This window comes from Phocoena sinus, chromosome 20 (assembly GCF_008692025.1).
Source record: "Phocoena sinus isolate mPhoSin1 chromosome 20, mPhoSin1.pri, whole genome shotgun sequence".
In the NCBI taxonomy this organism is placed as follows: Eukaryota; Metazoa; Chordata; class Mammalia; order Artiodactyla; family Phocoenidae; genus Phocoena; species Phocoena sinus.
The window spans coordinates 39,988,805-40,011,440 of NC_045782.1; the positions used below are offsets into that span (position 1 = coordinate 39,988,805).

A 22,636-nucleotide genomic window follows, 5' to 3' on the forward strand; every position below is an offset into this window, starting at 1 on the left:
CCAGATCCATTTCTTTAATTTTCTCCTTGGTATGGGCAGATTTAAAGCCTGTTGGAGGGAGCTAGGCATCCCTGAAGTACGGTACAGGGGCCTCTGGCTCAGCCATCTTACAGCCGTTAAGCAAGCTCCCACAGTCCCTGGCCAGTGAGCTCCATTCTCTCTCAGGTTCTGCGGGCAGATCTGCAGTTCCCCCTCACCCGGCCCTGCTCTCCTCACTGCCTGCCTCTGGGGCTGCCCTTATCTGCTCCTCGCAGCCTTCACAGGATACACTCTGGGCAGCCTGGCTCCTTCCACTCCAACCCCCAACACTGATTCCTTTCTTCTTCCCCCGCATGTTTTGGAGCCGATACTTTGTGGATGATCCTGGTTGCACTTTTTGGAAGGGAGATAATCTAGGAGCTCTTCTTTAGGCCCCCCTCCCTGCACCTGCATGATAACCCCTCTTCTTCTCCTTCTTTCCAGCTTCTTTGCAGAAGTTCATTTCGTGAAATGAGACAAAGGCAGTACAGGAACTAGTTCCCAAAATGCAGCTGTGCCCAGAAAGGGCTGAAGACTGTGGGATGGAAAAGTGGGAGGATATCTTAAAGCCAGAGGTCAAAAAAGCAGGTAGCTTTACTCCATCTTCAGATAGGACTCTTAAGCTCTGCCAATCATCCTGAGGCCAGGGCCAGAAGCTGACTTCCGGGACAGGTTATGCAGAGCTGGAAAAACAGACTGGGTGGACATTTGTTGGGAGACCTTGAGAGACAATTACAGAAAACTTCTAAATGTGTCTTAGTTGTCTCTGCTTTCACCCAGGATTCCTGGGAAGGCAGGATGTACTACATAGATGTTGTTTTTTCTATTAACCCATCAGTGATGGGGGCAGCAGGATGAGGCCTAGCTTACCCCCAGGGTCCAGTAAGCCATGGCTTGTCACTGGAAATGAGACATTTTTGACCGAAGACTGGGAAGCACTTGCTTCTTGCCTGCCTTTACGGACTCCCTGCCAGGTGGACAGGAAGCTGGCGTGGGCCCGAGAGAGGTCACACAGTGGGCAAGGCTGAACTGGCAGGTCCTGACAGCTGAAAGATAAGAAACCCTAAGCTGGGAAGCTGGATGGGAGTGGACAAGCCTGTAAATCCCCTTGCCTAGGGCTGCTTTCCCAGGGAGAGCTGCCACTTGGAGGCAGGAACTTTCTACCGCCTCCCACCACAGGCCATAAAGCCAGAGTGCTAGTTCCCCTCCCAGTCTGCTCCTCTCCCCAAATTCCCTTGAGGCTTGAACCAGTGCCTTCTGACCCGGGGTCAGTGACGGATGCAGGTGGAAAGCTGAATGATGGGATGGAAAGGGCATGGGTTTGGATCTTCGCATTGTCATTTATTAGCTGTGCAAACTCTGAGCAAAATCCTGTATTTCCAGTTCCTATTCTTCAAATGAGGTGACAAATACCCACTTCACAGAGCTGTGATGAAGACTAAACGATATGAAAATGTAATAACAGCAGTTAGTCCCATTTTCTCTACTTCTCCCCTCACCTACCCACCACCCTCCTTACAAGTAAGGCAGTATTGAATTGTGCAAGGATTTCATCCTCTTTGCCTCAAAGAGAATTCCAATCTCTGAACAGAGTAAAAACCAACAAAAGATGATACAGACTGTTATCAGTGGATTAAGCATGTTAAACGGGAGTGGTTGTCAGAATTCCAAAGACGTCCTCCCTAGATTTCTGGCCCCTGCGTTATTCAATCAAACAGTAAGCTAGGTAATGCTGTGAAGGGACTTTGCAACTGTAATTATGGTTCTGGACCTTAGGATAGGGAGATCACCCTGGATTACCTGGTGGGCACAATCTCACCACTTGAGCCCTTAAAAACAGAAATTTCTTTGGCAGGAGTTACAGAGATGAGGCAGAAAGGGAAGTCAGAGAAATTCCAAAAGTGAGACGGATTTGATCAGCCATTGCTGGCTTTGAAGATGGAGGTATGGGGTCATGAGTCCAGAATGTGGGTGGCCTCTAGAAGCTAAGGATGACCTCTGGCCGACAGCCAGCAAGGAAACAGAGAGCTTAGTCCTAGGAATGCAAGGAACAATTCGGACAACATGAAATGAGCTTGGAAACAGATTCATCCCCAGAGCCTCCAAGAAGGAACACAGGCCTGCCCTGCTGGCACCTTGATTTTGGTCTTATGAGACCCGAAACATAATAAATGGATGTAGTTTTAAGCCACTAGATTTGTGACAATTTGTTATGGCAGCAATAGAAAACAAATATAAAAAGGGTTTTTTTTTGCGGTACGTGGGCCTCTCACTGTTGTGGCCTCTCCCGTTGTGGAGCATAGGCTCCAGACGCGCAGGCTCAGCTGCCATGGCTCATGGGCCCAGCCGCTCTGCGGCATGTGGGATCTTCCCGGACCGGGGCACGAACCCGTGTCCCCTGCATCGGCAGGCGGACGCTCAACCACTGCGCCACCAGGGAAGCCCTATAATAAGGTTTTGAAGTCCCCTTGATAACCCTAGGAGGTAGGTACTATTATTATCCCTGTTTTACAGATGAGGAGATGAAAGTACAGTGAGAAAAGGCTCTGAGAAAGTCTGCAGGTGTGAGCCTTCAGAACAGTCATACTTGGTGGAAGTGTTTGCTACCAAGTTTATTTCCAGGTGAAAAGCACATTTACAAAACATATTTTGTACAATCAAGTCTTTACTGCCTGCACACACTGGGGGGCTAAGGAAGACCTAGTCCTTCCAACAGCTATAAACAGTCCTGGATAATGAGTTTATGAAAAACACTTTCTCTTCCTTCAGCAAACAAAATTATTTATGAATCTGTACAGTTCAGCAATAGGGAGCAAAGGGAAAAAAATTACCTCAAGGAAAGCAAACAGCTCCTTTCCTGGTGGGATCCATCATCTTACAGACATGAAATATTCATATCAGAGATCTTATATTTCAAGAGTAATGGGTTACATATCAGAGCTACAACAATAAACATTTTATTTGTCACTAATGGGGAATTAGAAGATTCTCTTTGGACACCAGAATTCTTGAAGATATTCTGCTGTTTCAGAGCACATCAGTGCTAAGAAATTCTTTAGAAGCCCAGCAACTATAGCCCAGACTTTTGGAGATCAGGGTCAGCAAGACTCCCCTCTCCTCTAATTAACCCTCAAATTTCATATTATATCCATTACCGCCTCTGGATTTCCTCCCCAATGCTCCACTCCAACACTTGAGAGCTGTCCAAGGACTGTTCTGATTTTAAGTCACAGCACAGATCCCCAAGTACTCACCTTCCATTGAAGGATCTGACTCCTGGACTTTAAGAACACAAGGGTTTTGAGAAACAAATTTAGGGAAACCAGCTATTCTCCTGAGACCAACCACTCTGCCTCCAGCTCCAAGCCGACAGCCCCAGGACGAGGAATAAGGCTGATAAATAATGAATCAGCATCTTGCTCAATTGGTGGGGTTTAAATGGTTTTAAATTCTTTTCAGGTGAAAAGTTGCCACAATTTTGTGCTCATGGCAGATTTCAAAGGGAGACTTGAAGCAGAAAATCTTTAAGGGACCCTTGCAGAGCCAGAAGTTCTTTTCAGGCTGATGTACATAAAATATTTAGGAATCGGGGCTGTGGAAGGACTGAAGAGGCCTTTCCCTGGGCCTGGAAAAAGGTCATTTCTTAAGCTCATTCTTGAGGTCCTGCAGAGACGGGCCCTATCCCCTATATACATGGCAGGCTGGAATCAGCAGCAGCTCTGGGGACCTGGGGTATCAGGTAGGTGTCCAGCTCCTGGCACTGGTAGAGGGCTACGCTGTCCAATACCCACTCTCGGGTCACCACAGGTGCTTCACACATCTGCCCGATGACTGGAGACGGAGAACACAAGCAGAGATTAGTGTCAATTCACATTTCCCCAGACCAGACTCTAGTCAATCTACTCGGGGCAACTGGTTGGATGAGTTCTTAGAGTGACTTAGGCAGGAGCAATATCACTGATCTTCAGCAGTGCTTCAGGACATAGAACCTTACTCAAAAGCTTGAGGACTGACTGCTGGTGAAAGCCTACAGCCTCTGGCAACTTTATTAACATGAGCTCCAATGTGTTAAAGGAAAAGTCACCAGAGAGAGCAAAACAGCATTGCAATTTAATGACGTGGAAACATGTTTGCCATATCTTAAGTGAAAAAGCAACAGTATGATGAGCATGATCACATTTGTATAAAATATATGTGTGTACATACATACACGCCCAGGCCTGGAAGAATTTTTCTGGTGATCATCTCCCAGTGGTGGGATTGCTGGGATTATTTTGCTGTGTTTGTGCTCATTTATATTTTATGTGATGAATTTTCATATTTAAGCACACACACACCCCCGTGGAAACAGTTCATGCACTACTTTTATAATGCAAAACAAACAACAAAAAAGTTTTAAAAGGACATTTTAGCCATTCATTCGTTCATTCAACAAATATTTATTGAGCACCTAGAACGTGCTGAGAACTATGTTAATCAAGCACCAGGTGACCTGTGTTGAATCAAACTCTTCCCACCCCATATGACGCAGGTACATGCCTATGGCCTTCCGGAGCCCCACACCGGTGCACCATCCACTCCAGTTGATCTAAACAGGACATTTAGGCCTAAAATCACCACAGTAATCTGCACACTTAACCTGGGCCCTCTACCCCATACTCCTCTGGATGAAGACTTACAGCAAGACTCACCATGGAAGCCACCGCCCTCTGTCCAGGCATCCGGCTGCACGACCACAATTGGTTGAGTACCCTGTACCCCCAGAAAGGAAACAGTATTGAGGGTATCAGAGCAGGACTTTTGCGACAGTCACTTCACCATTTCTTGATAGCTTGCTGAAGCAGACTACTCTGGGGGCAACCACGCAAAGGAGGGGGAAGGGCACATGTCAAAAAGGAAGGGTCAGAGGGAAAGAGCCTTCCCTGGGTCTGTTTAGTATTTGTAGCTCTCAAGTCCTTACTTATCCCTTACAGATGGAGTCTTCTGGCACAGGTACGTGGTCAGAGAAGGGTCAGGGTGAAGTGAGGCTTCTGAGGCTACACTGGGGGGTTCATAGGGACTGAAAGGTGCTGCCTTGCTCAATCTCAGGACAGAATAGTGTCCTCCCCCGACAGGGCACCAAACACTTACCTGGCTGAGGGTGAATGACGAGGGCTCCTTCACCACAGAAGCCCCACACAGACGTACCATCCACTCTAGTTGATCTAAATAAGACATTTAGACCTAAAATCACCACAGTAATCTACATATTTAACTGGGCTCTCTACCCCACACTCCTCTGGATGAAGGCTTACAGCAAGACTTCTCAGTGGGAGAGTCCCTGTTTCTCTGCTCCAAAGGGACGGAAAGGCCTTAAACTACAAATTCTAAGTCAATTTGCTACAGATATGCTACCTACTTTGGTTATCAGTCCCCATAAGGCCACTTGGTAGATAAGGTCTGAAAGTCAAATGAAAGAAAGAAAAAAAAAATCGAAGATCTCATTTCCATTAATTTGCTAAACTGCTGGCTAAGACACTGTGAAAAAATACCTACCCACCATCCCTCCTTCCTTGCCTAATTCTGTGTTGGTAATTGATAATCACAGCCACTGACAGCACCATACTTGGTGGTAATTACTGTAAATGTCAAGAGATGGGAAGATAATTCATTCAGTCAAGAGAAAATACAAGTCATCCTGGACAGAGACTCAGCACATCAGTGGGGAAAGGCTATATGCTGAGCTGGAATCAAATCACTTGAAAAAATCAGAAGAGATGTTCCACTTGGACCTGGAAAAGCAGAACTGACCACTGGGTGGCTCCTGGTCACCTCTGGGTCCTCTTTACCATCAGCCCGTTTCTGAGGATTGCTGAGGTGCTCCTGTTTGGCTGAGTGAACCGAGGTCAATTAACTTACCTCCAAAACGACAGCTGCTAGAGACCCTCGTTCTCATTATACCAAAGTATGCAAGAACCCTGAGAAACCTTTGAGTGGCACTTGGAAATTTCATGAACACCCAATCAATAACCAATAAAGACAGAAGCAAAATTGCTTTGCCAGGTTCTCTTGCTGCCACTCATCTGTCCCTGACCAGATGCCAAGGCTGACTTCGGGGGAGTAAGAGGACCTGATCCTGGGGGCAGAAGTTGGTACAGAGGCAAAGGTGGGTAGCCTTTGTCTGGAAATGAATGAACCAAATCTAGACACACCCCAGGGCCTCAGTGCCTCACAACTTCCGAGCTGAGCCACATAGCACTCCTCAACATAACATCACATTCAGTGTCAAATTTAATTAGAAAATGTTCATCAAGAGTCTTCCTCTGCTCTGGGCCTATGTGGGGCCCCAGGCCCACAGGGCTTATGCAGCTGTTGTGCTTTCATCTCTGTATCAAATGGAGATGGTTTAGGAGGAGCAGAATTCTTTCTTGACATTTACAAACCCAAAAGGTATCTTCTCCCTAACTTATTATTTCCCCCCTTTCTTAGACCAAAGGGCAGTAAAAGCAGCTCTACCCCACTGAGCACAGAACATATTGTGTCCTAGATCCTAACTCTTCACTGCCTTCTAGCTCTTGAGAAGGGGCACAGGGCTAGTTTTTTTGCCATGGGCTAATGTTTTGGTGTGGTTTTGTCTGACGAGTGCTAGAGAAATAGAAAAACCTCTGGAATATCTCACCCATATGAGGAAACCCCCATTAAGATGACGACGTAGGGGAAAGGCTGGTGCTGGATTCGGCAGTTCTCCCAGTCAGTCTCTTACCTGTGGGCATATTGGTAAATGGTCCATAGCAACAGATTTCTAAGCCCTTGAAGATCTGGGAGAAGAAAGGGACAGAGGGGTGGAGAGAAAGAAACATTAGTTATAAAAGACATGGGTTTTTATAAAAAGCAATATAGAGACTCTCAAAAATGAAGAACTTTCCTTTTCTTTTTTTTTTTTTCGGTATGCAAGCATGTGGGATCTTCCTGGACCGGGGCACGAACCCGTGTCCCCTGCATCGGCAGGCGGACGCTCAATCACTGCGCCACCAGGGAAGCCCCGAACTTTCCTTTTTTTAAAAATTTTTTATTGGATTATAGTTGATTTACAGTGTTGTGTTAGTTTCAGGTGTACAGCAAAGCAAATCAGTTATACATTTATATATATCCACATTTTTTTTTTTTTAAGATTCTTTTCCCATATAGGCCATTACAGAGTATTGAGTAAAGTTCCCTGGGCTATACAGCAGGTTCTTATTAGCTGTCTATTTTATTATATAGTAGTGTGTATATGTCAGCCCCAATTTCCCAATTTATCCTTCCCCCGACTTACCCCCTGGTAACCGTAAGTTTGTTTTCTATATCTGTGACTACTTCTGTTTTGTAAATAGTTCATTTGTACCCCTCCCTTTTTTTACGATTCTACATATAAGCGATATCATAAGAACTTTCCTTTTCTTTTCTTTACCACCTGATAATTTCTGCTGCTACTTCCCAGAGACAATCAGCCCAATGTCCAAAACACTGATGGATTTTAGACTTTTTTTCATGTGTGTATGTATTTGATCTACTCTATAGTCATACTTTGTCATTCAAGGGCTGGGCATCCCACCTTGCCACCAATCAGGTCCAGGCTCTTCCCTGATGACCTCTGCAGGTAATTTTACTTCTTGTTAGAGACAAGAAGAAAAAAATTGGTCCTCCTTTATGTTTAATAAAAGGCTTGGATGGCAAGAGATTCAAACTATCAGCTGAAGTTTGATGTTTATCCAGATTTGATATATACATCAATACTAACCCTGACCCTAACTGGCAGAGAGGTCTATGTTTATTTTATGTGCACCTGCTCCTTTTCTCCTGGTCCCAGAACATCTGTTCCTGCCTTCACACTGCTCTACCAACGGCCCTTGTTCCTTCAGCAACCTAAGTTGTTTTTAACCTAGAAGGGAAGCCTGGTTCTGCCTCTCCTCACTGAGCTTACTGCCTACATTTCCAGGAGACACAGATCACAATGCAGGTACCTCTTCCACTCAGAGTGCTCAACAGACTGTCCAAAAGAACTTTCTGTTTTGGTGGAAATATTCTATATTTGCTTTAATAAGGTGGCCATGAGTCACATGTGGCTAATGAGCACTTGAAATGTGGGTAGGGTGAGTGAGGAACTCAACTTCCTATTTTATTTAATTTTAGTTAATTACAATGTAAACAGCTTTGTGGCTGGTGGCTACTCTGTTGGACAGGCAAATTCTTACACATGCTTTGGCACGAATTCTTAGGGAAGGACTTGGGTATCATTTCAAAGAACAAATCTAAATTTGTGTCAGTTGGCTGGATACATACCATTTAGGTAACCTTTGTTCTCTTGACCCTTTTTCTTTCTCCCCATTCTACTAAAATGAAAATTGTCTAGGCCTAGAACTCACCTCCCTTCAAATAAGAGAGACTGGGGTAGAAAAAAATCAGGAAGCTAAAAACACATGATGGCCTTTTAGGAAATGCCCACTCCCCCCCCCCCCCCACCCCATTTCAATCTCAGTCAGAGGAACAAGGACAGACAGCAGGACAAGTCTGTTTCTGTTGCATGTGACAGCCTCCACCTGTGCCATTCTCACTATCTGTATGAATAACTGCATCTCCAGCCTGTTGGCAGGATCTAGATGCTCAGAATGCTAAAAGTTCTCCCCAGGTGGCCAGCTGGAGCCAAATGTTGACACAAAAAGTACAAAAGATTAAGAATTTTTAAAAAATTTTTATTTATTTTTGGCTGCGTTGGGTCTTCGTTGCTGTGCGGGCTTTTCTCTGGTTGCAGCGAGCGGGGGCTACTCTTCGTTGTGGTGCGCGGGCTTCTCATTGCGGTGGCTTCTCTTGTTGCAGGGCATGGGCTCTAGGCATGTGGGCTACCATAGTTGTGGCAGGTGGGCTCTAGAGCTCAGGCTAAGTAGTTGTGGCGCACGGGCTTAATTGCTCCACAGCATGTGGGATCTTCCCGGACCAGGGCTCGAACCCGTGTCCCCTGCACTGGCAAGCAGATTCTTAACCACTGTGCCACCAGGGAAGCCCAAGATTAGGAATTTTTACATCCAGGCTGACACTCACTGATGAGGATGTCTAGTTATGAGATTAGAAATTTGAAGTTTCACCTCTACAAATACATTTCTCTTCCACAAGAGAACGCTACAGTGACACGTGGTGTCTTCAGAATGACACTACTTTGACCAGGCACGTTCCACAATTGCCACCCCAAATGCAGGGCAAAACTCCAAATGCTGGAATTTCCTTTCAAGGAGGGAAGAATCTGGTGCTGATTCTGCCTTGTATCCAGTGGAATAAAACATATGACTGGCTCACACAGAGCTCCCCTCAGGTGCAGGCAGAAGGAGAAACAGGGCCAGCAGCTTTTCTTGGCATCTAGAATTTACTTGATAGGCTCAGAGGGTGAGGGTGGGCTGACCCCAAGGGTTCAGAGCTCCAGGGCTTGATGTGTGATCATCTCCCAAAGCAGTTTTCCTTAGAAAATCATCTCTGTTGGTTCTCTCTCAAGTTCTATAAAGGAACAGGTGCTCCGTATATGGATGTTCTGACATGCCCAGTGGTACACACTTGAAAAAGGAAGAAATGCAGACCAGGAGCATAAGCACTCAGCCAGTGACCCAAGAGCAGCCAGCTCAGGCCTGACAGGCTGGTGTGAAATCTTGCCTGGATTTCTCCTTGAGAGAACGACATAATTTTGGCTACATCATCTGTTACAGTATGATCTGGGGAAGAAAGTCACTGAACCTTCCTGGGCCTCTAGTCTTTCATTTGTAAAGTTGTTAGAATAATCAATTTTTCTCCTGTGTGAAAAATTCTATAATGTGCCAGGAAACTATGGTATTGTCATTAAGAGCTCAGATTCTGGAGGGAGACTGGTTCTAGTTGGGTTCAGCTTCTAGTTGGGTTCACAACTAGCTGTGTGAGCTTGGGCAATTTACTCAACCTCTTTGATCCTTAATTTTCTCATCTATAAAATAGGCATAATTATAGTACACGCTTCCCAGGGTTGCTATAAAATTGTTAACTAGTTAAGATAGGGTCGAGGGTTTGGAGCAGTCCCTGGATACAGTGAACGTTACACAGATGTCAGCTATTGATAATCAATCACCTTCTCTTCTGTGCTTCCACAGACAGCCTGGGTACATCCCCCTCACAGCACTTACCACACTGCTGTAGAGAAAGACACCACCGTGAAGTAGAAAGAGCAAAGGTTTTAGATTCACATCTGTCTCAAATCCCAGCTCTGCCATTTATCAGTTAAGATTTGCACCCTAGAATGAAACCCAAATTATGTAACTTCTCTAAACCTCTAAGCTTCCTCATTCATATCGGATAATAGAGTTGGCCCACTGGCCTACTGTATCCAACAAGTTCCACATCCGCAGATTCAACTAAACTGCCAATGGAAACTATTTGAAAAAAAAAACTGCCAATGGAAAATATTTGAAAAAAAAATTTTTCTTCCAGATAGTTCCAAAAAGCAAAACTTGAATCTGCTTTTTGGCAACTATTTACATAGCATTTATACTGTATTAGGTCTTAGAATTAATCTAGAGTTGATTTAAAGTATATGGGAGGATGTTACATGCAAATGCTATACCATTTTATAAAAGGGACCTGAGCATCTTTGGATTTTGGTATCTGCAGGGGGTCCTGGAACCAATCCCCCAAGGGTACTGAGGAATGACTGTACTTATTTACTCTGCTGTTCCGGAAGAACTAAAAAAACCTACATGAATGCACCTACTTGGTATTCTAGCAGTGTAAGGGGCCATCTTGTAAGGCCCCTTACAAGATGAATGAGACCATCTCCATGAAGTGGGCAGGAATGCAGAGGGGTGGGTAGGTTTTTTGCCAACATGGGGGAGGAGGGCTTTACCTTCCTGTCCTGGGATTCTCTTGCTCGCTTTGGGCCTTGATGGTTTCTTCCATTGACAACATCGCCTCTGACTTCAAAATCATGCTGAAAGAAACCAAGCCCAAACCACAGGGGTCAGAGAAAGAGAAGCCTCCTTCAATGGAAACAGAGGAGATACATCATATTTAAGGAATCAAATATTGCCAGGCAGTTTTGAACCCTATCTCCCCCAAAATCATCTTTTCTGGTGGACTGCATGAAATGACCAGCATCTCAGCTGCTGAAATCAATTCATTGAAGCAAATCTTTGTGGGCAGAAACTAACAACTGGCTTTTCACCTCACTGGGACTTAACGTATTTTAATTTGCAACATCTATCTCCTCTCAGACCATTCACTTAGCATTTAAACTGCTAATACTGTGTTGTTATAAAGATAACTGGAGAATTCCTGATCTCTTAAATTAATGTGTATTACCACCTAAAGAAATAAGGGTTTCTCAGATTTCCATTGAGAGATTTACAGTTAATGAAACCAAAATAATAAAATATACATTTAATACTGAAGAAAGTAAGAGGCTTTTCATAATCATTATTTGGACTAGCCAAGGCTGGGGGAATAAAGAATAATAGGATTAGGGAGGTTAGAGGTTTGGGGAGAATTCTGGGGAAGAATGCTTAGAAACAGTTCTTACTGAAACTCAGATTGCAGGGGAGACCACATCTGTTGCCAAGAGAATTAGGAAGAATAATAAAGTCATGGGCATAACCACAGGTTGTTATCAGGTGAAAGAACTCTTAATATTTCCTAGTCATGTGAGTGAGAAGAGTCTAGTGATAAACATGTCATCTATTTGAAGATGACCCTCAAATTTATAGTCCTGATTGTACCCCTGTGCCTACTAACCTCTCTACCCGGAGGTCTCATATAAATTCCCAAATCCATGCATCTAAAACAGAGCTCTTGATTCTACTCCTGCCTCCTGCTCCCCTGCCTCCTGCTCCCCGGCCTCCCAGGATGCTCCTCCCCCATGTCTTCCTTATCTAATTAACATCACTAACATCCACTTCATTGTTCAGGCCAAAAATCTAAGCGTTACCCCAATTCCTGTCTTTACCTCGTCTTCCAATTTAACCTATTAGTAAGTCCTATCTTCCAAACATCTCAAACCAAACTCTTCTTACCATCTCCAGGTCTCATTACCCTATGAATAAAATTCAAATTCCTTACCACGACTTACACCAAATCCTACCTGATCTGGCCCTTGTCTATGACCTTCTCCAATCCCTTGTCTAACCTCTGCTGCCTACATATGATTCACCAATTACAACTCTCCAGCTATACTGGCCTGTTTTTCTTTAATAAATCAAGCTCATTCCCATCTTAAGACCTTTATGCCTGCTGCTATTCTGCCTATAACATTTGTTCCCTACATTTTTCTTTTTTTGTTTGTTTTTTAAAAATTTTATTTATTATTTTTATTTATTTATTTTATTTTTGGCTGCATTGGGTCTTTGTTGCTCCACTCGGGCTTTCTCTAGTTGCGGAGAGCAGGGGCTACTCTTCATTGCGGTGTGCAGGCTTCTCATTGTGGTGGCTTCTCTTGTTGTGGAGCGTGGGCTCCAGGTGCGCAGGCTCAGTAGTTGTGGCGCACGGGCTCAGCTGCTCCGCAGCATGTGGGATCTTCCTGGACCAGGGTTCGAACCCGTGTCCCCTGCATTGGCAGGTGGACTCTCAACCACTGAGCCACCAGGGAAGCCCCCTACATTTTTCAAGGCCAATTCTTTCTTGTCTTTTAGGTCTCAGCTCAAGCTTTTCAGAAAGCCTTCTTGGGTCTCCTTACCTAAATAGTCAACCTCTGTCTCCAGCCAACCGCCAGTCTGTTCTATATATTTCTTCATAGTGTTTATTGGTATTTTAAACACATCTTTATTTATTATGCATCTCCCCTCCACAGAACATGAATCCCACCACAGCAGGGAACTATCAGTCTTATTTACTGCTGTATCCCTGGTGCCCAGCACATAGTAGGCTCCCAATAATATAAGTCACTGAATGAAACCAACAGAAACATCAATTAATTAATTATGAATATGCTGACTAGTGCATAATAGTTTAAAACTGCTTTTGCTAATTTTATTTTGCCTGATCTGTTGTCACCAGCAGCTCTAAGACGGCTGTTCTAAAATTATTCCTCCTCCTACACTCTATCTTATTTACCTCTCACTGTTCTCAGTATCAAAGAGTAAAATAAAATCTCTTTGAAGGAATCAGATTTCTAAACAGACACATTTGCATATTAATATGAAGGATTCTTTTCAACTGTGAAAGAGTTTTCTACAAAGGTGTATGCGTGTAAGATTTAGGTGGGCCTGCTTCTGTCTAGTTGTGGCGCTCAGGCTCACTAGTTGCAGCACACAGGCTTAGTTGCCCCGCCGCATGTGGGACCTTAGTTCCCCAACCAGGGATCGAACCTGCATCCCCTGTACTGGAAGGCGGATTCTTAACCACTGGACCACCCGGGAAGTCCCTGCTTGCATAACTCTCTCTTTTTTTTGGCAGTACGCAGGCCTCTCACTGTTGTGGCCTCTCCCGTTGCTAAGCACAGGCTCCAGACGCGCAGGCTCAGCGGCCGTGACTCACCGGCCCAGCAACCCCACGGCATGTGGGATCCTCCCGGACCGGGGCACGAACCTGTGTCCCCTGCATCGGCAGGTGGACTCTCAACCACTGCGCCACCAGGGAAGCCCTCGCATAACTCTTGATGATCCACATCATCAAGGAAAATCTTCAGAAAGTAGTGCAAGGCAGGAAGCAGATAAATTTTCGTGACTCAGTATGACTCAGTGGCACCAAGTCTTTTTGATTAGTTTGTAAAACAGAGTACCTACCTCATCCAGCATCTTTCTTTCTTTAATAGACTGGGTCACCCCTAAAGAGATCACAGAAAAGATAGGTCACACAAGAGCAGAAGACCTCCCTTCATGGGGGTAGATGGTACAGTGATTCACATAAGAGTGTGGGAGAAATAACACTGAATAGAGGTCCTCTCTCTATAAAGCCACAGCTCCTTAATAGATTTCCTTCTGGAGACACCGTTGATGCTTAATTTAAACATTATAAAAGTGCCTGCTGCACATGGATTTCTGCCTACAATTAAATAAATCCCTAGTTCATATGCTAACATTACCAGGAGCAGATTAGGTCCTATTAGTTATAAAAAGAAATACATTTTCCCCCACATCACCAGCTATCTGAACAAAGAGCTATGCATTAAAGATAAAGCTAGTTTAGTGATACCACTAAAGACCTTTTCGTAATTCAGATTCAGCATCAGCAAAAATCTTAGGTGTTAAAATGTTAGGTGTCAAAATGCAATTCTGAGGTGTTAAAGGGAGGAGGGGAGAAATTATATGGTACTTACAGAAATAGCTAACTACCCATCTTCCTCCTGCAATTCCCAGAAAATATTTCAGTGTCCGTTCACACACAAACTCAGCATCTGCAGAATGGAAAACATCCAAAGGAATAGAAGTTGAAAACAAAATCAGGAAGGGCTGCCATAAGAAGCTAGAGCGCCCCGCTCCTTATGCTACTTGAGATCAATCTGGATTGATGATTCCAACACCCCTGGTGATAGACTCAGAGGCTGGAAGCACCCCTAATTCTAACCAGCAGGTGTGGATCTTTGGAAGTCTGGAGAAGGCTGATACGAAGTTAAGACCACAGGAAGTGTCTGCCCTATCTTCTAGATGCCAAGGCCAGCTAAAGATGTCTGTCAGCGTGCTCAGGGAACTACCCATGTCGGTAGTATTGATACACGTGGACGGGCAAGATCTATTTTACTGGATAACGACATGTGAAAGGAAGAGAAAACAGTGTTGTTGAAATCCTAAATTTGAAATGTCAATGATGAATTTTCACCCCCAGAACTTCTACTTGGGGAATCCTAACCCCTAATTCTTAATTCCCTTGCAAGGCAGAAAAATATAGTACTTTCATAGTTTTTCTCTTTTCAACGTATTTTAGCAAGCAGTAGCTGAAGAATCACTTCTGCTTATTTTTTAGTGTTTTAAAGGCCCGTTTGAAGGACTAAGCAAACTCAGGAGAGAACACTTAGTTTTAAACAGGAGAAATGTATTTAACTAAATCCTAAACACAGCAGGCCATCTGCCAGTAGTAGCAACAGCCATTCTCCCTAACCGAATTCTTCACAAATTTAAAAAAACCTTTTGTCTTTCTTCACAATTTTTTTTTTTTTTTTTTTTTTTTTTGCGGTGTGCGGGCCTCTCACTGTCGTGGCCTCTCCCGTTGCGGAGCACAGGCTCCACATGCGCAGGCTCAGCGGCCATAGCTCACGGGCCCAGGCGCTCCGCAACATGCGGAAACTTCCCGGACCGGGTCATAAACCCGTGTCCCCTGCATCGGCAGGCGGACTCTCAACCACTGCGCCACCAGGGAAGCCCCACAATTTTTTTTTTTTTTTTCGCGGTACGCAGGCCTCTCACTGCCGTGGCCTCTCCCATTGTGGAGCACAGGCTCCGGACGCGCAGGCTCAGCGGCCATGGCTCACGGGCCCAGCCGCTCCGCGGCATGTGGGATCTTCCCGGACCGGGGCACAAGCCCGTGTCCCCTGCATTGGCAGGCGGACTCTCAACCACTACGCCACCAGGGAAGCCCCTCTTCACAATTTTTAAAGCTTTTTGTTTAACTGTTGTGAAGGTTGACTTAATAATATGCTTTAAACTCAGAAATCTTAGCTCATTTTTAGTTTTAAAGTAGCAAGTGTATTGCCTTTGAGTTTAAACACTGAACTACTTTAGATTTAATTTGCATTTTAAAGTTTTCTTTTCACCTATCAGCAGCCTTGATCCAAACCCATAGCTTAAGATATATTCAAGTTTAATGACATTCATCTCTAAAACAGTTTAGTTCATGGTAACTTGTTTTGGCATCGGACTCCTGTGAGCATTATCCTCTGACCCTGTAGTATGATCTTTACACAGTAGAAACCTAAGCTCTTAGAAGTTCTAAGGCAGCATGTGCCTGCCAAGGAGTCTGGACCCTATGCTCAAGAACCTTCAGCTGTATGAACAGAAACACCCTGGAAAGGACCAGAGAGTCCATTTTGTTAGGAAGGTTTTAAGAGTTGAGCTTCAATCTGTATCTTCTGTGTGCCATAGGCACCAGTCTTTGCTTTCTGGAGCCCATGAGTGAACCTAACTCCTCCTCCAGGTAACAACTCTTCAGATATTTCAAGACACTTGTCTTGTTCCCTTAAGTCTTCCCATTCCTTCATTTGTCCTTCAAATGACATTGCTTTGAATTCCTTTTCCCCATTCTCTTCATCTATCTCTGGAAAAACACTCTCCAGTTGTCAGGGACCAGCATGAAAAGAAAGCATGGTGCTCAAAACAGAGCACACACCTTCCAGGTGTTCGCTCCAGTGGGGGTGGGGTAGGGTCTCGGGATCATCACCTCACCTGCTCTGGACATTAGGCTTGTATCAATAAGGCCCAATTTCAAATGAGCTTTGTTAGCAGTCCTGAAATGTTTACTCAGATTTAGCTTACAGTCAACTAAAAGCCTCTGAGGTCTCCCTTGTCATCACACAAGTCATACTTAAGATTTAAAAAGGGGAAGGTGTAGGACAAATGAATTCTTCCCTTCACTTTTTTCTTTTTCATATGCTAGGCTATCTCAGAGCTGATAACTGGACTTGTTTCCTGTAAAACTCTCAACCACACTCATACTAGGTGTTGGAGTGGAGTGAGGTCATGGAGCTAGCTAGGGTTTCCAACCACCCAGATTCTGAGTGAAGACTCACTTCTGCTCATTCCCCTCTTTGCCCCATTTGTTCCTCCAGGACTCGGGCTCTGCCTTCCCAGAAAGCCCTCACACAGTGTAGTCCAGGCAGGGTGGACTAGGAGAAGTGATTCATCGTTCTGGCTCATCACTCTCCAATCTTAACACAAAATAAAAGGGGGTCAGGAAATAGCAAAACTATTATTTTTCTTTCATCAAGCAATAACTGATTGACTATTGGAAGACGGTCACCCGTGCTATGCTTAACAAACACGCCCATTTCTTCATGTAGTTTTATGCAACAGATGCAGCATATTCTGTAAAGGTTCTTGGTGTACCTGTTTTCATAATGACATGAGTAGTCTCTTCAGTAATTAGATTAGTTAAAGTGATGTGATGTTTTCTGGCAAACTTGTGCACAAGCACCTGAAATCAAATCAAGTATCACATTATAATAAGTTACATCTAGAACACAGCTTGAATATTAGTTATCCAGCTTTGAACCTCCATTTTTCTCACAAAAGGTACATCCTTTTTATTCTAATATGAAGTTTCAAAATAAATAGTAATTTAATAAAAATTATGTACAAACCAGAGGAAGAAACTCTAAAACAGTCTGTGCTAACAGACATGGAATTATAACCACGGATTCAAAATAATATTAATTTTCCTTTTAATAACAGATATCATTTGATTCCCTAAGACAGTTTCTTTGCAGAGTGACACCCTACTATACTATAATTTAGATTTATCAGCCTACACTTTATTAGATGAGAGGTAACTTGCCTATACAGAAAGTTATGCTCAGATACGTGACTTAAGAACAAGATTCAACCTGCTGACAGTTTTAAAACGTTCAAGTCAAGATGCTTCTAAAGGTCAGTACAAAAACTATCAATTCCTCTTAAGGAGAAGGATTGGAAGAGACTCATATTCTTCCCAAAAGAAATCTAGAGCCTTCTAGCTATTATCTATCAACCAAATAAAAAATCAATAGGCAGTAAAAGAAATTAACCAGATCCATTATAGACACATTTGACATAATCAGCAGCTACTGCTTGGTACATAACTTTGTTTACCAAGGGTCATCATTTACGAGCCATCACCACCCACGCCAGTATTTCCATCATTTACTAGTCATCACCACCCACGCCAGTATTTATGTGCCCCACGAGATTGCAATGGAGGGTGGGCTGTCTTTCTTTCATGCTGCCTCACTCCATACTGCCACAGGGCACTGAAAAAGGCAAGCTGGAGAAGCTAATGACATCCTCCTCCCCGCTTTTGCCACTGCCCTTTGCCAGGATCATTAGCAATTCTGAACTGATTAATTGCTGAAATCCCAGCCTTGAAACAGCGTTCAGTTAGAAGAGCAACTGCCGAAAAGATCATCTTAATATGGGCTTCGGAATTAATCATGCGTAATACAGTCAGCAGCTTTCATAATAAATTTACCACACTTCGGCAAGTCTGAATAGAGCTGAAAAGTTTTCTTCTTTGCTTGTTTAGAGACAATATGTACCCAAGCCACTTAAGAGTCTCATTTGCAGTTCAGGATTGCCCATGGCAAGAAAGATTAGATCATTTTAGCCTTCTCGGAAAAGCTGATCTCACAAAACAAAGGAATAAGGAACGCTAATTTTCAGTGAATAAATGGGAATTTTAGATGTGTTGGCAAAAGATCAAGAGCAGTATAAACAGACATAGGTATGAATTTTTAGAGCAAATAGCTGTTCTGGGCACATGGTTGTGAGATGAGAATTCTGGCATTGTTGATGAGAATTTATTCATTGTATCTACTAGGGCAGACAAAGCTTACTTTGCCCTTTTAGTAGTGGGACACATCTGGTCACAGAGGTCATGCTGAGCTGCTAACCTATAGAGAAACTAGGATGAGAAATGGTTTCTATTCCAGGAAGGATATATTAAGAAAGATACTTAAGAATGACTGAATCATTTCTCAGTGTGCAATAAATAGCATCCACTATTGAATCTGTTTGATACTCTGGTGTGTTATCATGGTTTTAAAGAAATCTTCACTCAATTAATGATTAATTAATGGTGATTAATTAAGGGGAGATAAATTTCCTATGATGTCTGAAATCTATGCTCAATCCAAGCAGAAACAAAGTTTCAGTGGTCTTAATATTTTAATGGGTATTTTTCCACAGCACAAAACAACTCCTGTTTCTAGCAGGAGATGTCAAAATCCTAACAGGGATGGGTTATTGTAGGGTAGAACTGACAGGGCAAGCTATTGGATAACAGTGTTACAAGCCAGGATAAAGATAAACAAACACTGGAGAAATGCCACTATCTGGCCATGTACTTGGAACCAGTTTAAATTTAGTTAATCATGCTGGCAAGTTCACTCAGATGTGAACAAAGGTGGGGAAAAGATGCCTTCTGGGGAGTAGAGCTATACCTCCTTGCTTTTTTAGATGGAAAGAAAATTAAAATAAAAAAGCTCTGGATTATACTCAAAACCATAACCTTTCTGCTAATATTTAATAATTATTTCCTTTACTAAATACATACAAAATAATCCATGCTATAGCTTTATCTAGGTATAAGTTTTCAGAAATTAGTAATGGAAATTAAATTACATAGTAATGAGCTCGTTTGCCAGATTTCTTCCTATAGGTTATTCACAGCTAGTACCCATTTAAAGCCATTGCGGTATGTTAATGAAGGCTCAGTCATTAGGGAAATACATAGGGATACACTCACAAATTCTTTTGGGGTCAAGCCTGATGCCACCATAGAAATTCTTTTGTTGCCTCTTTGTGTTGAAGGTATCAACTCTGGCTTCTCCCTGCTCACACTTTCTTCCCTCACATTATACCCTGCAGTATTAGTAGTATGAGATGTAGCCGGACTCCTGGCAGATTCTACTACTTGAAATTGGGGTAATTTCAGTGCAGAGGCTGAGGGTGGCATGCTGCAGACATGAGCTGGCTCTGGGGTTCTGTCTTCAGAGGGATCAGACTCAGGGTCATCAGAGAAGAGGCTGATTCCAGATTCTAGGTAAGGGGTTCCCTCTGAAAGGAATGAGGAAAGAAATTTAATATATATGACAGTCAATTCTGAATTATAACATCTAGTCTCTGCTAAAAATTAAAAAGACAGATTAAGTTAGGTTAAGAGAAAAATGGGTACATTAATAACACTGTTGGTAGATGTGCAAAGCAGCTTAACTTTTCTAAAGCAAATTTGGTATTATGTAGCAACAGCCTTGTGTGTTTATACTTGCAGTCAACAATTCTAGTTTTAGAAATGTATCCTAAGGACATAAAAGAGGTCTGTAAAAGTGTAGTCATAGGAATGTTCACTGCAACATTGTTTATAACAGTAAGGTTTTAGAAACAAACTAAATGTACAATGAGATTAAATAAATTATGCCACATCCATTCCAATGAACTACTCTTCACCTGTTACATTTAATTACAATAAAATGGAGAAATGCACACACTCATGTTTGTTGCAGCATTATTCACAATAGCCAAGAGGTGGAGGCAACCCAAATGTCTGTCATTGGATAAATGGATGAAGAAAATGTGAGATATGTGTATATCTATATCTATCTACACACACAGTGGTTTTAAAAAAGCTACCAACATGGATGAACCTTGAGGACAGTATGCTATATGAAAAAAGTCAGTCACAAAAGGACAAATACTGCATAATTCCACTTACATGAGTTATCTAGAGTATCTAAACTCTTAGAAAGTAGAATGCTGACTCCCAGGGGATAGGGGGAGGGGGCAATGGGGAGTTGCTATTTAACGGGTACAGAATTTCAGTTTTACAGGATGAACAAATTTTAGAGATCTATTGCACAATAATGGGAGTATACTTAACATTACTGAGCTCTTAAAAATGGTTGAGGTAAATTTTATGTTTTTTTACCACAATTAAAAATAAAATTAAAAAAAGATACCATTGATTTTTAAGATGCTACCTTATTTCAGTTTTAACATGAAATATGTTTGCATCTTAGATATTAAATGCAATATTATAAGAAAGCCTGCTTTCTATAATTTCTGTCATTTATCAGTTTAGTTCTTAGGGGATGGTTTTGATTCAAATGTATACTTCTTTAAAAAATTTTTATTTTATATTGGAGTATAGTTGATTTACAACGTTGTGTTAGTTTCAGGTGTACAGCAAAGTGATTCAGTTATACTCAAATGTATACTTTAATCTTTGGGCTGCTTGTGAATATTTTGGCACTTCCTATATCACTGAAACTTTAAAAAAAAAATACCAAATACAAATAGTTGACTAAATACAATCAAAATGATTTTTGTTTCTTCATCCATGATGATATCATTAACTTTTTCACTTAATAAATCATCAGATATCATCACCAAATTAAAAACAGACCATCCCTGAAACATTTTAGAAAATGTCACTCCATCAGCAAGTAAGCACAGCTAAGTAGAATGTATGAGATTCCTAAAATGACCCTAGTGAACATGGCCAAAAACATTTAGTTGTCTAAGAGCACCTTTTATGATAATGTGTTTTTCAGGATTAATTTAAAACTTGCTTTACTGATTAAAACCTTGATTTACAAGCCATAAAACACACCATTCAGTTACAGTGATTTATAAGGCATAAAATATATAGTAATTTATATTCATTAATTCATAAAACAAGAGCTTACTTTAGAGATTTGACTCATTTTTCAATAAAGGACAAGCCTAAAACTTTACCCTAGGGCCCTAGAACTCTTATCTAACAGCTGAAGTAAAATATTTAGAGAGCACCAAGACTCTCCCATCCTCAAAACTGTTAGAGTTAAACCAATATAGACCGATTAACAGCGGCAATAATGTTCAACTTGGATTAACATTCAAGCTATTTTTCTAATGGGTTTAAGTATAACAGATGCATTCATGATAGACTACCACATTTGAAAGCTGATTCATCAGAATATCTTTAGGTTAAGAGTAAAATAAAAGTGTTTTCTCCATCAGAGCAGATAAAATATTACCTAGATCTTGTCTTGGCAAAGAAGACTGCTCCATTAAATCCTGGGCCTCAGACTCCGTCAGCTGTTGCTCCTCCACATCAACAACCTCAAGCTCCTTTTGAGGTGGGCAGTTTCTGTTCTGAAGACTCCTTGAGTGGCTGTGCATATACCAACTATTATCTGACAACTGCAATTTAGAAGGGGAAGACCTAGAAAAAAGGATGAAAGGAGAAAACCATCACTGTAGCTTGTGAAAGGACTAATCATACTTCCCAGGCAGCCAAGGCATAAGTGAAAGAGCTCACTGTCAGAGATCGGGAATGACTAGCAAGAGAGAACACAAGAGATGGCTAGGAGTCTGGATTCACGATGTCTGCCAACCTGTCAGGGCTGACATATAACATCTCTCCTTAGGGTCTGGCCTGAGGCAGTATATCTCCTAGCTATTTAAAAGCATGTCAGCAAATTTCACCAAATTATCCACTGCCACTCACTCAAATTCTATACACTATTTCAAATGAATGTATGAGAATCAGCTCTCTCATGAAAATAAGTTGATTAATTTTGACATTGCTACACTCATTCTTTCTACCCAATTTTAGCAGAATTCATAGAATCATCCCTACCTCCTACCTTTTCAACGTCCAAAGTCATTATAAAAATAAAAGCCAGCTATAATATATTGTTAGAAGAGCATATGCACACAGTAATTCCTCTACCCTTTCAGGTGTTTAGAACTTTGCTGAATACGATACTTATCGACAGATTGAAAGGACCTCAGAGATCAGATAACTGATTCAAACAATTATTGGATATTTAGTATGAGTCAGGCACTAAAGCTAGGCTCCACGGATTAAAGATGAGCAGACCTGAACTGTTCCTCAAGCAGTCTAGTAGAGGAAGTTCAATCAATGTGTAGGTTTTTTAATAGAAGTCTCTATAGGGTATACTGGGGTGGGGGAAGAGGAAGAGGAATATTTCATC

General features: G+C 42.4%; 1 protein-coding gene across 17 annotated transcripts in view; it reads right to left on the reverse strand.

Annotated features, from left to right (window-relative positions):
- Nucleotides 1-2,609: 2,609 nt before the first annotated feature.
- Nucleotides 2,610-22,636, reverse strand: part of BRCA1 (BRCA1 DNA repair associated) — a 62,509-nt gene continuing 42,482 nt past the window's right edge. For 8 of the 17 annotated variants that reach the window (XM_032615411.1, XM_032615412.1, XM_032615413.1 and 5 more), the window contains exons 14-23: nucleotides 21,674-21,861; nucleotides 19,405-19,715; nucleotides 17,013-17,100; nucleotides 14,294-14,371; nucleotides 13,761-13,801; nucleotides 10,892-10,975; nucleotides 6,761-6,815; nucleotides 5,149-5,222; nucleotides 4,698-4,770; nucleotides 2,610-3,849 (exon numbers count right to left, since the gene is read on the reverse strand). In XM_032615411.1, coding sequence (XP_032471302.1) covers nucleotides 3,704-3,849; nucleotides 4,698-4,770; nucleotides 5,149-5,222; nucleotides 6,761-6,815; nucleotides 10,892-10,975; nucleotides 13,761-13,801; nucleotides 14,294-14,371; nucleotides 17,013-17,100; nucleotides 19,405-19,715; nucleotides 21,674-21,861 — 1,138 coding nt within the window. In that variant the 3' untranslated portion in view covers nucleotides 2,610-3,703. Of the gene's footprint in view, nucleotides 3,850-4,697; nucleotides 4,771-5,148; nucleotides 6,816-10,891; nucleotides 10,976-13,760; nucleotides 13,802-14,293; nucleotides 14,372-17,012; nucleotides 17,101-19,404; nucleotides 19,716-21,673; nucleotides 21,862-22,636 lie in introns of those variants that run through there. The other 9 variants (XM_032615425.1, XM_032615423.1, XM_032615417.1 and 6 more) reach the window with 7 other exon arrangements.